Source organism: Rhinolophus sinicus, chromosome 14 (assembly GCF_057876585.1).
Source record: "Rhinolophus sinicus isolate RSI-liver-muscle chromosome 14, RSI-T2T, whole genome shotgun sequence".
NCBI lineage: Eukaryota > Metazoa > Chordata > Mammalia > Chiroptera > Rhinolophidae > Rhinolophus > Rhinolophus sinicus.
Genome location: NC_142514.1, coordinates 44993277 through 45010389, shown reverse-complemented (window position 1 = coordinate 45010389; position 17113 = coordinate 44993277). Strand labels below are relative to the sequence as shown.

The following is a 17113-nucleotide window of genomic DNA, read 5'->3' as shown; positions in this document are numbered from 1 at the left end:
AAAAAATTAACCTTTTTGGTTAAACCACACTAAGGGGGGGTGGGGGGGGTGCGGAAGATAGCGGTTCTGTTTATGAGCCTCTGAATGCAATCCCTAAGTGATACACCATGATTCCACCAAGTTAAGTGTTCACTTTATCATATCACATTATTAGTTTTTGCACATGTACATATACTCCATTATACTTGCATATTCATTGGATAGTTGTAGTCATAGTATAAACTTTCATATTTCAATTATCCTTTGTAATAGTAACAAGGATTAAATAAAACTGGCATTTAACAGAGGCTCAACCAATGCTCATTTTCTTTGCAATTTTTTCACTTTTATATCCAAGGTTTCCCCATGTTACCATAATCTTCATCATTTTTTATTTAACAGTATTTTAATAGTCTGCGGCGGTAACTGATGTAATTTATCTGCTATCCCAAATATGATGCATTTATATTATATCCTGTTTTCTGGAATATGGACGTTACCACAAGGAATATCTTTATGCTGTGTTGTATGTTAGAATTCCCTCTTAAAGAAATATGAAAGATTGAAAACTAAAAATCAAACCAACACTGAAACCTTCCTTCTCTCCATTTTGTACTTTCTTGTATCCCAAATCATGACAGGTGTGATAAGAAATAAATATTTGATATTTGTCCTGGTTCCTGACATAGAGCTTCTAAAACCCTTGGAAATTCCTGATAGGAGCATCTTTTGTTATTAATAACAAGCCCCTTTCAACCATAGCTGAGTTTATGCTAATAAGGTGATTCTTGTAGGACTCCAGAGAGCTTGAGGATGGGGGCTGCTGCCAGAGAAACAACCAGGTGATTAGAGTTAGAACTTGCAGCCCTATCCTCAGGCCCACCTCTGGGAAGGGGAGAGGGGCTAGAGACTGAGTTCATTCACCAGTGGTCAATGATGTAATCAAATGGGCCTGCATAATGGAACCTCCATAAACAAACAAACAAACAAACAAACAAAAAACAAGACAAAAAAACCCTGAAACACAGGGTTCAGAGAGCCTCCAGGTTGGAGAATACATAAAGGCGCTGGGAGGGTGATGTGCCCTGAGAAGACATGGAAGTTGTGTGCAACCCCCAAACCTCCACTTAATACCTTGCCCTGTATCTCTCTTCCATTTGGCAATTCCCGAGTTGTAACCTTTATGATAAACCAGCAATAGGAAGTAAAGCACTTTCCTGAGTTCTGTAAGCCATCTTTGCAAACCTGAGGAAGGGGTCATGGGAACTTCCAATTGAAAGCTGGTTGGTCAGAAGTACAGTTGGCAAGTGGCATCTGAAGTCAGGGCAGTCTTGTGGGACTGAACCCTTATCCTCTGGAGTCTGTACTAACTCCAAGTAGTTAGTGTCAGAATTGAGCTGAATTGTAGGATACCCAATTAGTGTCCAAAGAATCAGAGAATGGTTGTTGGGTGGAGGAAAAACTCACACATTTGATGTCAGAAGTACTGTGAGCAAAAAGAGTTCATAACAGGCCTTAAGAAAAAACCCCAGATATGTATTATGTATTTTTATTATGCTACATGTATACTATCATTATAGGAATTTGATTCTTCAAGTTAAAAAAACCTAAAATAGAATGGAAGCTAAGCTTTAATATTAGTATAAGCTATTAAATTTTCTATTAAAAAATTAAAAACCAAAAATATCCTAAACTGCTGGCTTTCACATACAAATTAAGGGGGGATGCTCTAACTAAAATATGGAAAATTTTAGATAAAGTGTGTAACAAAAGTATTATTTTGTTGGAAGAGACGCACTGACTTTTTTTTCTTTTTCAATTATAGTTGACATTCAATATTATTTTATATTAGTTTCAGGTGTACAGCGTAGTGGTTAGGCATTTATATGATTTATGAAGTGATCCCTCCATAAGTCTAGTACTCACATGGCATTATACATGATTATTACAGTATACTGACTATATTCCCTATGCTGTACTTTACATCCCCATAACTACATTGTAACTACCAATTTGTACTTCCTAATCCCTTCACCTTTTTCACCCTGTCTCCTATACTCCCTCCCATCTGGTAACCATCATCTTGTTCTCTATATCTATGACTCTGTTTCTTTTTTGTGTGTTTATTTCGTTCTTTAGATTCCACATATATGTGAGATCAAATGGTATTTTTTCTCTCTCTCTGTCTGACTTATTTCACTTAGCATAATACCCTCTAGGTCCATCCATGTTGTTGCAAATACTAAGATTTCTTTTTTTTAATGGCTGAGGAATATTCCATTGGATATACATACCACATCTTCTTTATCCCATTGTCTATTGATGGATACTTAGGTTGTGTCTATAGCTTAGCAATTGTAAATAGTACTGCAGTGAACATAGGGGTGCATATATCTTTTCGAATTTCACTGACTTTTTCAAAGCATATTATCTTTCTTCAGGAAGTTGGTATATACATATTTTAATCAGATTGTTTCATACTTAAAGAGAGACAAAACTTGCAAAAGCTTATCCAGATAGTGTGATTCATTTTGAAAATACAGACACAGAAGATGAGCAACTATACAAACTAATGTAGTCACCTTACATTGATGAATGCATATGCCTTTTAATACAAAATAAAATTTAACTGAGAAAATAAAATACTTTTACTGCACATATTAAGATGAAAATTACAAACATATTTAAAACTTTAACAAGGAATTTCTAATCTCAAATTTTACCATTTGTACTGTGATTAAACATGGTCAACAGTTCAATCTATTAAAATCTCAAATCTTTACTGAAATTTAACTCTTATATTCAACCAGCTTCACAACCAGTTCCCCCACCCCCAAAATTAACCATCCGATAAAAAGAACCCTTTTTATTTTAGACATTTTTACAAATGCCCAAAGTTATCATTCTTTACAGATTTGGGAGGAAAGATGGAGTGAGTGCCTCATTAGTGAACAGGTAGATATTAATAGTAAGACTTGATTATGATATACAATCTCTTTGCAAACAAAAATTTCAACATCATAAAAAAAATCAGATGGCTATATATAATATCAGAGGGGTAGAAGATTGGGGGGGATCATCATTTTGTGAGGGGTGTAAATGTCTATTACATTGCTTTGTACACCTGAAACTAATAAAACATATATATTTAATATATACCGTGTTTCCCTGAAAATAAGATCTAGTCGGACCATCAGCTCTAATGCGTCTTTTGGAGCAGAAATTAATATAAGACGAGGTCTTATTTTAATATAATGTAAGACTGGGTCATATAATATATTATAATATAATATAATATAATATAATGTATTATATTATAAGACCCGGTCTTATTTTGATATAAGACCAGGTATAGAATAGCATAGAATAGAATAGAATAGAATAGAATAGAATACAATACAATACAATACAATACAATACAATACAATACAATACAATACAATACAATACAATACAATACAATACCAGGTCTTACATTAATTTTTGCTCCAAAAGATGCATTAGAGCTGATGGTCTGGCTAGGTCTTATTTTGGGGGAAATATGAGTATTTTTTAAAAATCAGATGAATCCTGATTAGCCAAAGTGAACTTTGCTTTTCAATATAACTTTCTCCATATAAAATTTCTACATACTAAACCACAAGAGGGCCAAGTAAACTCAGCACTCTAAAACGATGTAAGCAGGAAGAGTTCTGGCTGTGACTAAGTTATCTCATTATTTCCTCTGCCTCTTTAAATACAGCTTCTATGTGGCAATTTTCTGTCACACACCACAGGGAATATTGAGTGTTTAAAACCAAATTAGTAAGGTTACTTATACAGATGTGACACTAGGATTTTGAGGTTTGAAGCAAACTATTACCTGATACCAGTACACACAAAGAATTAGACATTCCCTTACGTTAAAGTTTAGTTTGACATAGACATGGTGTTGAGCGAAAGAAGACAGACAAAAAAGTACCTACTATACAATTACATTTACATGAGTTGTAGAAGAGGAAAAACAATTTACAGTGTCAGAAGTCACACTAGTAGCTGCCTGGGCCAAGACATTGCCAGGGGGCGCAGGGAAACTTCTGGGATGATGGAAATGTTCTTATCTTGATTGGACCATTAGTAACATGAATGTATATATTCATCAAAATGAAGGAAACTGTTCCTTAAAATCTGCGCATTTCATGAATATATAAAACTGGGTTCAAGCCATAAAGGGTAAGTTGCTTCCTTAGGTCAACTTTACTTCTCTCTTTGTTTTCCTCTGTACATACAGCTTGGATTAGTAATCAAAGACCTAATTATAGTCTCCAAAGCATTAGTGTAATATTCCTATGCACCTCCTTATATGATAGTATTTTACATTTGTCTTCACATGCAATGTAGGCGAGTTGCCACAGAATTATACTGCAAACCCCCCTTTTTTCCTCCCAACTGAAACATTCCAGAGCAGTCCTCTCTCAAATGCACATATTTCTTTTCTACCTTATCCTCAGTCTCTTACCGATGTTCTGAATTTACACATAATTTTTGGCAGTTTATCTTAAAGGTAAACCTATTAGGTATTGACCATTTATTTGGAAGGCACTAAATGCCAGACACTGTATTGGGAGCTCAAAATAAAACATTAAGTCATTTAATTCTTTCCCCAACTATGACACCCTGCCTCCTATTCTACCTCCCATATTCATAACAAAGTATCTAATATGTGAAACTATTTCTTTTCATTTATATCCTGTTATATCTACAACATGATTTTTTTTTCAATTTTAAATATGTCTTTCATCTCAAGTCATCATCCTCCCAAGGCTTTATAGCCTCTGACACCATGTTTTACTTACTTTGAGATGATCCTATTTTATCACAAAAACAAGCAAACAAACAAAACACCTTACAATCTCGAGTGTTTTTAAAAACTCAGCCACAGTGTATACTATCCTAGATACACCCATGAATCTATTACTGTCATCCAGCATTACTGCCAACCTTTTCATTAAACATTTATGATGTTCAAGACATTATATGAAGCCCTTTATGATCTCTCTTTTTTTTTTAAATTTTATTTTATTTTATTTTATTTTTTTAATTAGTTTCAGGTGCACAAGACAAAGCAAAACTTAGACGTTTATCATTTACATCCCTCACACTGTGTGAACCCCCCTCCCCCATCCACCATCCCCCCGTACGTTCCCAAAACCTCTCACCTTCCCCTTATCCCCACCCCCCCGCCCCTCTAGCAACCCTCTGTTTTTCCTCCATGTTTCCAAAACTGCCTTTGATTAGTTCATTCACTTATTCTTTTCTTTAGATTCCGCATATAAGTGAGATCATGTGGTATTTGTCTTTCTCTTTCTGACTTATTTCACTTAACATAATGTTCTCTAGGTCCATCCATGTATAATCTCTCTTATTTAATCCACATAACTACTGACTTTATAAGTGAGGAAACATAGACACATGGGAAATCTTCTTAGGGTCATGTAGCTATAAATAACAGAGGAAAAGTCTGAACAGTACCCACCATATATCTATACTGCAGCTCTGCCATTAGTCTGAGAAATATGCATGTCCCCCATTGTGGGCACTTATATGTCTTTAGACAGCAGGTGACAATAGAGATTAAGTTAGAAAAAGACTAAACCCAGGTGAGTTCTGAAGACATGATCTCAAGTGACCTTAAGAAGAGAGAAGGACACTCAGAACAAAATCACTCGACTCCTTCCAGAGTTATCATACCCTGCCTGCCAATGCTGAGTCCTATACAAACATTAATGCAAAGAAGAAACTCTAAAATATCACTTAGCACTTCATGACACCCTGATGATCTGAAAGACTATCTTCCAAAAGAATTTATGCATTACTCAGGAGGGCTCCTGAGTGGCAATAAATATTCACCTACGACCCTAACTCCATGGGATGTAGTCTAAAAGATTAAAAGGGGTAATATGATTTACAGGAACTCTTCTGGAATCTGCTGAGATTTAAATATATCCTGAATCTATGAGAGCAAGTAAAAAAAAAAAGAGAGAGAGAAAAAAAAACCAACTTTAATTTTACAAGAATGATCTCCCAAGACTAAGTTAGGCTACAGCCCTTACATGCTTGTGCCCACATAAAAAATGGGCTTGTTGAAGTACTCACTTTAGGAGAAAAAGCAATGGGACTGGAGTAAAGCATTATCTTCCCTCTCTGAATCTGGGAGAATTGAGTGGAACACAACTGATACTCCATTTCGTTGTCTTCTGTGTGAGGAAGGAGGGGTGGGCTTGGAAATTTGTTTAGCTCTTTTCCAATTCTACAGTTAACAGTTCTATAGCTTTAGAGAAGCCGCCCCATTTCTGACTTCTTCAGCCAGATTCAATTAACACTAAACACAAGGGAAATTTAAAAGACAATATTGTCTCATTTGAAAAGTAATTTGACCACATAAAAAGTCATAAAATATATTCCCAACTCTTCCAGTACTGCCACTAATCCTGTTCTGCTGACTGAAAAGCCACCAGATTTCTCCAAGTAGTTGGGCCTATTTGTCTTTCCTTTCTAAAGATAAGGTATGGGAAAGCACAGAGAAAGACTTTTTATGAAGTTTCTAGGCAAAGGTCACAGGCAGCTAAACAGAAAAGATGATATCATTTTGTGCTGATATCCTATATCAACACAAAATCATTCTTGGACTAAGGTTTTAATAAAAACAGTAAAGTCAGTTAATCCCATCCTATCGCTCATGCCTGTTATGCTTTGTTTACTTCTACTCTCCTGTACTCACTGTGCTACACACTCTGGCTTCTCCTTCAGATATTGCTCCAGTTCCCATGCCCCACCCCCAATGCCCACCCAGCCAAACTACCCAGCACACTCCATGGAATCTCCTGGAATTCTAAAGAAACACTCTACACCCTAACCTCTTCCCAATGTCCTCTGTTCTCTGAACAGCTTCTGGTTCTCTACCATGATACCCCAGTCAAGTGGGTAATGTTCATTCTCTCACTCTCAGGGAAGTTGGAAAAAAGGGGCCAATATTTATGTAAACGCCCTTCCACCACTAAGCCATTACTCTCTTACCCTTGTTTCAAAAGTTAATCTCTACTCTGACTCCTCTCCTTCCAATGCACACTTTACTAGGAGCCCATCACTCTTAGTAAATAGCTTTTCTCCTAAATGACAGAAAATAAAAAGTCAAGGTCACTGGGCAAGAATTGCTTTGCATTCCTGCCCTTAGGTACAAATAGTACCTGCACTTGTACTTTCTTTTCATTCCTGGCATCTCTGTGGAGGAGGTGAACTTCCTCCGAACAAACTATCAAAAATTAATCTTGCTAGGTGTGCACTGTCCTCTCCCTCCACCCTCTCCAGGAACTATGATTAATCATCCCCTTTCTGCATCTACATATCCCTTTTCTGGATCTTTCCCAGAAAGATACACACACACTACACATATATATACATACATATATACAAAAGAATGTGTATACATATATAAAACTCCCTCCTCGTCTCAATCCAATAAGAGCTTCCAGTTGTCTAGGTAACACACATTCTATCTGCCTCTTTTCATGATCAAGATTCTCAAAACACTAGTCGACTCTTACTATGTCCAATTTCTGACCTTTTGTTCACTCTCAACGCAGTACTCTCTGATTTCTACTCTAATGAAACTGTTGTTTACCAAGGGCCACGTGACCAAGCCCATGAATGCTTTTACATTTTATCTACCTTGACTTCCCTGTAGCATGAGACCTTAGTCTGAGATGATCTTTTTGTTGAAACGCTGTCTTCCTTTGGTTTCTATGTCAATCTCTAGTTCATCAATTTCCTTCTACCTTTTATTCATTCCACTTTGCTATTTTCTTTATTCATGTCTTTAATAATTGCTGCTTTGCAGGACTCCAATTTTGGCCCTATCCTTTTATTACTTGAGCTTCCCCTGGATGACTGCTCAAGTTCACGAGTTTCATTTTTCTTGCTCCCAATTATCCATGTCAGGATAGACCTCAACATTAATCCTGAGAATCACATATCTAATTGACTCCACTTCACTTTGTCCTATGGATACTTGAACCCTCAACATGTCTTAAACTAAACTTGTTCTTTTCTCTTCCAATCTGTTTATGCTCCTATAATCTTATGTCAGAGAATTAATGATCCCACTATTCACCTAGTTTCCCAGTCAAGAAACAGTCATCTTCAACTACTCCCTCTCATGCTCAACATGTTATCAGTCACCAATTCCTAGGGATTCTCTAACTCCTGAACCCAGTCCCTCATTTGTCCTTGAGTACTTCTTGCTTGAATTGTTCAAATCAATTCTTAATTAATCTCCCATTTTCCAAGCAAATGCTCTACATAAGCCATTTTGCATACAACTGCAAAAACACGAAATGTAAATATGATACAATTTTATGTATGGGAAATTCTCATCGTAATTATATAATGTAGTGAATCTTATTCATATTTTTCTGTATTTTCCAAATGTTGCAGCATAATCATGACTTTTTTTTTTAACAGAAGCAAAAAGAAAACTATTTTATCATGTAAAAGCAAAAAGAAACAGTATCATACTATGCATCCGTGGCGTGTCTAGAAGACGACATTCCTGTGTATGCTGAGGTCCTGGAAACAACTCGGGCCCTGGGGAGTTGGTATAACGGCAAATCTTCTTGCTCCCTCCTTTGGGCCACAGCAGGAAGTTCAACCTGCAAGCCAGGACCTTGGACATCATTTGGAATCATCATGCCTAAAGAGCAAACCCAGATGATATTAAATACAAGGTGCTTTCATTCATCCTTCATTCATTCAGTAAATAGTTATAGGCACCTACTATGGACAGGCACCTTGCAGGTAGAAAACTTATTTATAGAAAACTTATTTATATTAAACTAAGTAAGTAAAATATTTACCACGTCAGAGGGTGACAAGTACTATGATGAAAAATGGAGCAAAGACGGATAGGGGTTGCTTAGTAGAACAGAGTTATAATTTTGAGCATTGCCTCACTGAAAAGATGGCATTTCAGCAATATAAACATTTTATCAAAAGAATCCTCTTTACTATGGTATTCTAATCTTACTACAAAATTTCCTTTCTCAACCGAGGCTGTCTCAATTGCAGGCAGTCCAACATTTCACTGATTTAAAAAAAATAATTCTACAGAATAACAAATAACCACATAAAAAACATATTTTTAAAGGGGCTTTGTTATAAATTCCACAAATTCTTTTACATTTGTTAGCTTATTTAATTCTGATATCAAACTATGAGTTAAGGAGAAAAGATACTAACTACTGTATTTTATAGATGGGGAGGACACAGTCCAAGGAATTTTGCAATTAGAATACACAAATTTACCTGACATGCCATCTGTGTCATTTTCTCATTTACTGAAAAACAGAATAACTAAGGCAGAGCTGTGCACAGAGTCCTATGGCACAAGTTTGGAGATCTGCACCCATGCTGGCATAAATTCATTAGTCACTCTTCAGACACACCTCAGTGTCCATGATATCCAACCATTATAAATTCCCAGCCAATCTTTCTTTATCATGTTACACAAATATGTTAAATTGTGCATCCAATACCTTCCTTAAATCCATACATTTATGGTGTATTTTGGAGATCTGGCTTATCAGAGAACTAAGAGATATACTCTTCTAAAACTTCTCCTGTAAGTATCACATAAATCCTCCATTTCTTCATATTGAACAAATTTTCTAGTAAACTCACTAGTGCTTCTGCATTTTATCTTGTCTAGAAATGTTGGAATCTGGACCTAATCAGTTGGTAATGCAACAGAATCTGACGAGGAGGTGAAAATTACTATGATGCTCAGATGGCATTAAAGGAAGTCTCTCTTGCCTTCTCATTGCCCTCTTTCCCATGCACCCCTCATCCATCCAAAGGGGCCAACATTCCTGCAAAGCAGTCAAACCTATATCACTGCCCCAGTGTTCCAGCTCTGCCTATTTCTGCCTCCTCCCCACAGGAGAGGGACCTGGTGTGGGATCAAGATTCTGGCAAGAATGGCCTAAAACCAGAGTTTATAGAATAGAAAAGCAGCTCTATTTGCAGAGCTGTTTCCCATCCAGCTATGCTGGTAAAAGCAGTCTGTTAAGTTACAGCATTGGGTTTCACAGGTTGCTACGGTTTGTTTAAAACTTGGCATTACCTGCTCCACACAAAGGCTGCCCATACCCTTTGCCCGATTCCTCCTCCATGGGCCTTTGGCAGCACTGGGGCACACATTTTCATCTCTTGCAGTGCTTGACACAGTTTCACATTACAGAGCTGGTCACTTAAGTGCACTACAGTACCCAGGAACCCATAAAACAAATCAAGTCCTCAAAGGTCTGCACCGTGGTTAGGTAATGGCCCGATCAGGAGCACGAAGGTTAGGAAAACAGGTGACTTAAAAAAAAAATGTTCTGGGTAAATGAAAGTAATGCTTGCAGAAAGGCATGGGAAAAGTGTTCAAAAGGTTTATACTTGGTGAGGTGCAAAAATACAATGGTCACCAAAATAAAGGCAGTAAGAATCTGGGTAGAGAGGAGACTGGGTTACTGTACAATTCAGCAACTGAATAAAAAAGGAATCAATATGCTGTTGAATAATAACATATAACATTAGTGGCCTACCACTTTCTTATTCAACAAATATTTCTTGAGCACTTACTATGGTAACATAATCGGAGATAAGCCCTGCCCTCCATAAGCTCAGTTTATAGTACGAGACTGAGTATGTGTGCCTGACTCTTGGGTGCAATCACAGAAATGCATCCAGAGTTCATGAGAGGTACACTCCAGGCAGGGGCAGTCAAACATTGGGAAAAAGAACTACTTTCAGTCTGAAATCTGAATTTTTTTTAATTAAAATGTATTGGGGTGACAATGGTTAGTCAAGTTACATAGGTTTCAAATGTACACTTCTGTAATACATCATCCATATGAAATCTTGTAACAATAATGTGTTACTGATTTTAAATTTATCTTGTATGCTGTACGTGATTAATTATGCTAATTTGTAGGTTTATTTCACAGCCCATGAGGAATACAGGCTCTTTCACAATACATAATTTTGGATTAAGTATGGGGTCAAGAATCACTCTTTACATACAGATTCTCAAAAATAATTTTTAAGTTATATGCTCATAGATAAATCTGAAATTGTCTGTTACTAAAAAGTGGTCAAAGAGCTACAGATTTCAAAGAGACCCTATGGAACACGTAACCCAAACCCTTCATTTTACAGCTGAGGAAATGGAAAGGCTTGGAGAAACCTGGGGGCCGCTTAGAAACAAAGACAGCAAGTTAACTGCTCAGTACTCGGGGTCCTAGGATTAGAACAGTGCTGTTTGCTGGACAGGGTTCTTGAAAACAAAATGAAATTCTGAGTATTATTAACTCAATAGGTATGCTGCTGAAATCTGTATGCATCTGTATCACTGATTTCTCAGCCCTCCCATGATTAGCACTAATCCAAATATACATGCCTGTCACAAAGCATTCTAGAGGCTCTCAAACATTTTTCCTAAAAGCATGTAGTTGTGAATGCTTTTCTAGTGAGACATACAAGTTTAGTTTCATTCCCAAAGCTATGGTCTCTGAAAATAAATTCCCAGAGCCTTGCAAAGTATTAGATTAAGGCAGTCTAGTGGGTTGAATGGTGTCCCCCTGAAAGATGTATCCATGCAATGGTACCTACGGATGTGACCTTATTTGGAAAATAAGGTCTTTGCAAGTGTAATTAAATATCTTGAGATGAGACCACCCTGGATTGCCTGAGTGGGACCTAAATCCAAAGACAGATGTTCTTATAAGAGACAGAAGAAGAGTAACCATGGGAAGAAGGAGGCAGTTTGGAGTGATGCAACCACAAACCAAAGAATGCTGGAGCCCCAGAAGCTGGAAAAGGCAAAGAACAGATTCTTCCACAGATGCTTCAGAGGGAGCACAGTACCTTGATTTAGGACTTCGGGCGTCGAGAACACTGAGAGAATTCATTTCTGCTGATTTAAGCCACCAAGCTTGTGACAATTTGTTACAACAGCCTTAGAAAATGCATACAGGCAGCAGAAGGCAAAGGAACTAACTTTGGAATCATCTAGATGATATATAGAGCAGGGTTCATGGGAAGAATATCTCTTTCCCTATATTCTTCCCAAGTCCACTGCCCCTCCCCACAAACTCCCACCCCATATATCTACTCTTTTCCCTTCAACCCTGACAGTATAAAGCATATGTAGTTCCAAGCCAGAGGCAATTTTACCTCCCAGTGGACATTTGGCAATGTCTAGAGATAATTTGATTTTGATCATGACTGGGAGTGAGAGTACCACTGGCATCTAGGGTTAGAAGGCAGGGACGCTGCTAAACATCCTATAATACATAGTTTAACCCTCTTCAACCAGAAATTATTGGGTCCAAAAAAGTACTGACATTGCTATAAAATATCAATGGTAATTAAACAGATATGGTCTATTCATTTATTTATTCATTTGTGCTGTAAATCTTCAAGTATTTATCAGGCAGAGGACTATAGAAAATTGTGCTGAAAAAATTTTTTTTAATTATTTTTCTTTATACTATCAATGAACAATTGGAAAGTAAATTTTTTTCTTTTTTTTTTTTTAAGATTTTATTGGGGAAGGGGAACAGGACTTTATTGGGGAATAGTGTGTAACTGAATTTTTAAAAAATAGTATACTGGAAGAGATTTGGTGAAAAAAGTCCCATATTTTTCCTAGTCACATCAGTTATACATCATGAAAAATGTGATAGACTCATCTAATCTTAGATATTCAAAATTAACTTTTTTGACCCAGTGGGAATTGACAACTGTTCTCAACTCGTAGATGCCTTCACTCTTTACCATTTAACATTCCAGTCTTTAGATTTTACTTAACAGAATGCTGGATTCATATAAAACCGTTACATAATTTTCTGTAGTTCTCTTTCTCCCCCTTACAAACACATTACCATACAACACAAGAATTGCCCACAGAGAAAGACTTTTCCTATAAGCAGAGTCTTAACAGGTGAGACAGCATAAATCCCGAACGATGGCTCTACAAATCCTAGTGCTATGAAAAAACAGTCTTACTTAGGGACCCTAATATTATGATACTTGATATGTGTATTGGATGAAGAAAAACGATTTTTTAGGGGCAGGCCCAGTGGCTCAGGTGGTTGGAGCACCATGCTCCTAATGCGAAGGTTGCTGATTTGATTCCCACATGGACCAGTGAGCTGCGCCCTCTACAGCTAAGCTTGTGAACAACAGCTCTCCCTGGAGCTGGGCTGCCATGAGCAGCCGGAGGTTGGTGTGAGCTGCCATGGGCTACCATGTGTTACCGTGTGTTGCTGTGAGCTGCCAGCAGCCAGCGTGAATGGCCAGCAACCATCATAAGCTGCCTCCGGCTGCTGTGAGAGGCCGACCAATGACTGGTGACCAAGGGGAGCGCAAGGCTTATAACGCCAGCATTGGCCAGGGAGCTGTGTCCTACACAACTAGACTGAGACACAACGGCTTGAACCGGAGTGGGGGTAGGGGGGAGGTAGAAGAAAGGGGGGAAAAAAAAGAAAAATGATTTTTTAAAAGTCAAGTTTTCAAAAACACATAAGAATCAATACTGGAGAGAGGCAAGGAGAGGCATGATACTTTCAGAATTCTTTAATGGAAACTAAGTTATTAATGCACCAAAATTGACTGTAATATATGGCTATAAAAATGTTTCATAAATGTTTAAAATATGCCTCTCTTTATTAATATTTAACAACCCCATTCAATGAGCTAACAGTATCACTTAATAGCATCAGAAATTTTAATATATATTAGTAGAGAATTATTTCAGATTCGGCCTAAGGTACTAGTTTTAGTTTTAATCCATACTGCTAATAAAAAGCAAAATGAGGCAGAGAAAATGCAGCCCTCTCACAAAACAAAATCTGAAAGTCTGAAGTTCAAAATATGAGCCACGCTAGTCTTCCATACATTTTGAAGCATATTAATAAGCAGATTTAAATTCAAAATATCATAATGAATGAAAATGTGACAGTAAAATTCATCACATACAAAAATAAAACTGAGTGATTGCAAAATAATATAATTTGTGCTTATGAGAAACAAAAACCACAAACCTAACTCCAGATTGCTTGTTGTTAATGAATTAAGATTTTCCAGATGATCAAATCTGCCTTGTTGACTGTTTCCTTCAGTTGAGGGTATGGAGGGTAGGGAATCGATGCCAAAACTTTCTTTCATCTTGAGAGGAAGAAAAACAGAAATGCATTAGTACTTTATGATAAAATGTAGAACACTGTAATGTTCAAACCAGATGATAATGATAGTGAAAAACTGGCCCTGCAAACAGTCCCTCTCCAGTAATGGTTTATACTGTGGCGCGCAGTAACAAATGCTGGCAACTTAATATCTGCGAGAGCACAGGGTAGAAAAACCTATATTTTCCAAACTCTAGATTTTTCAACAAATTTGTTTTCTACACATTAATAAGTAGATTTAAATAAACGTCACCAAGGTAGAGATATAAAAGATCTATCGAGTCAAGCAAGGTCAATGGTTGATACACACTACCTCTTACATCATGTTGGATCACCATTTAAATAGCTGATCCCAAAATACCCAGTGGATTTTCATAGCTCTAAGCCTTTGCTATACCCTCCCTAGCCCTATGAGTCTGGTGAACGAACACCCAATTACCCAAATCAAAAACCAAAGATAAACATGGTCAGTAATTTATTATACTTTCCTCTTGTCCTCCTTTTAAATGTCTTTTATGCTTTCCCAAAGTTATAATCTTCCAAAACATACAATTTTCACTGAAGTATTTAATTATGACCTTTTAAAAACTTATAATAGTTTAAATTAAATGACTCAATATGGCCACCACAGGGATATGCCTTGATTCAATTAAAGTGAATAACACTATGTTATTCTCTACTGTTGGAAATATAGTGTATTCAAAACAAAAATGTGAATTATATCTTTTACAATAGTCTGTGTTGTTTTTGTTTGTTTATTAAGCTTTGTTAGTCACAGTTCAATGTTAAGAAAAGAACTTCTATAAACGAATGTACCAAATACTTCTAGATTTTTCCAGATTATGACTATAGTTAAGTATATAACTATATCAGATACCTAATGGAGGCTATAGAACATAGAATTCAACTCAAATATTAAATAGGGGTGAGAAATGAGATAACAACTACTTAGTTGCTGAGAATAAAATAAGAATTTCTTAGAGAAGGAAATAAGGAGAAGATGGTAGGTAGTGAGTACTGAAAAAGAATACATTTCATAGCAATTTTTGGACCATTTGGACATTTTTTAAAAATGTTAATGGCAATTATGTAACTGAGGAAGAAGAGAATTGATACCTGAATCTGAGATTTAAATACAGTAGATATGTGAGGTTAGATCTTTAGACAAATGAATTAAGGTTTTTTTCTAAATAGAGAAGAAAATAAGAATATACAATAATTCTAATCCTCAGGGGAAAAAAACAAAAACAACAGATCTTTAAAAAATAGATAAAGACTTGAAAAGACATTTCTCAAAAGAATATTTGAAGATGGCCAATAAGCACATTAAAAGTTGCTCAACATTAGTAATTAGGGGAATGCAAATCAAAACCACAATGAGATACCGCTTCACACCTATTTAAAAAGAAAAAGAAAAAAACTGAAAAACAACCAGAATACAAGTGTTGGTGAGCATGTGAATAAATCGGAAAACTTTGTTGGTAAGAAAATAAAATGGAGCAGTTGCTGTGGAAAACCACATGGTGATTCCTCAAAAATTTAACACAGAATTATCATATGACCTAGCAATTTCACTTCTGGGTATATACCCTCAAAATTTGGGTATCTGAACAAGTATTTGTATGCCAATGTTTATAGACGCATTATTCACAACAGCCAAAGATGTTCATCAATTTGTGAACGGTAAATAAAATGCTGTATATACATACAATGGAATATTAATCAGCCTTAAAAAGGGAAAAAATTCTGACACATGCTACATGGATGAACATTGAAGACATCATGCTAAGTGAAATAAGCCAGACACAAAAGTATAAATATTATATGATTCCACTTATATGAGTTACCTAGAATGGTCAAACTTTTAGAAACAGAAAGTAAAACTGTGGTTGGTTCCCAGACAATGGGCAGTTACTGTTTAGTGGGTACAGAGTTTCAGTTTGGGAAAATAAAAAAGTTCTGGAGATGGATGGTGGTAATGGTTGCATAGTAATGAAAGTGTACTTAATTCAACCAGAACTATAAGCCTAAAAATGTTTAAAATGGTCAATTTTATGTAGTACATATTTTACCACAACTAAAAAATAAGGAACCATGAGACAACATGGATGAACCCAGAGAGTATTATGCTAAGGGAAACAAGCCAGACAGAGAAAGACAAATACCATATGATCTCATTTTATGTGGAATCTAAAGAACAAAATAAACAAACAAACAAAAAACCGAAACAGACTCATAGATACAGAGAACAAGCTGATGGTTACCAGATGCGAGGGGGTTGGGAGGCTGGGTGAAAAAGGTGAAGGGATTGGGAAGTACAAATTTGTGGTTACGAGGTGGTGGTGGGGATGTAAAGTACAGCATAGGGAATATAGTCAGTAATATTGCAATAATTATGTATAGTGCCAGGTGGGTACTAGACTAATTGGGGGGAAATCACTTCATAAATTATATAAATATCTAATCACTATGCTGTACACCTGAAACTAATATAATATTGAATGTCAACTATAAAAAAAGCCCCAAATAAACAAAAAAGTTCCAAAAATAGATAGTGGTGATAGTTTGACAACACTGTAAGTGTACTTACTGCCACTGAGTTGTACACTTAAAAATAATTAAAATGGTTATTTTTCTTGTTAAGTGTATTTTACTAAAATAAAAAAATTTTTTTAAGAAATAGAGAGGGAAGGAGTGAGGGAAAACCTTGATGGTTTCATCCTTCAACTAAAATGGACTAAGAGGGTGGTAGAGAAGAAAAATAAGACTTTGAAGTAATTGGGTACTATCTGCACTCCACAAATATAGCTATATCTATACCCAAAATGGATATTACAATGAAGATAGAAGCGATAATGTTCCTCTACCCT

General features: G+C 36.3%; 1 protein-coding gene across 8 annotated transcripts in view; it reads right to left on the bottom strand.

Moving 5' to 3' along the window:
- The window catches only part of PATJ (PATJ crumbs cell polarity complex component), a 301329-nt gene that overhangs the window by 189954 nt on the left and 94262 nt on the right, over positions 1-17113 (bottom strand). For all 8 annotated transcript variants that reach the window (XM_019731220.3, XM_074334813.2, XM_074334815.2 and 5 more), the window contains 2 exons: positions 14103-14226; positions 8533-8707 (listed from right to left, as the gene is read on the bottom strand). In XM_019731220.3, coding sequence (XP_019586779.3) covers positions 8533-8707; positions 14103-14226 — 299 coding nt within the window. The remainder of the gene's footprint in view (positions 1-8532; positions 8708-14102; positions 14227-17113) is intronic.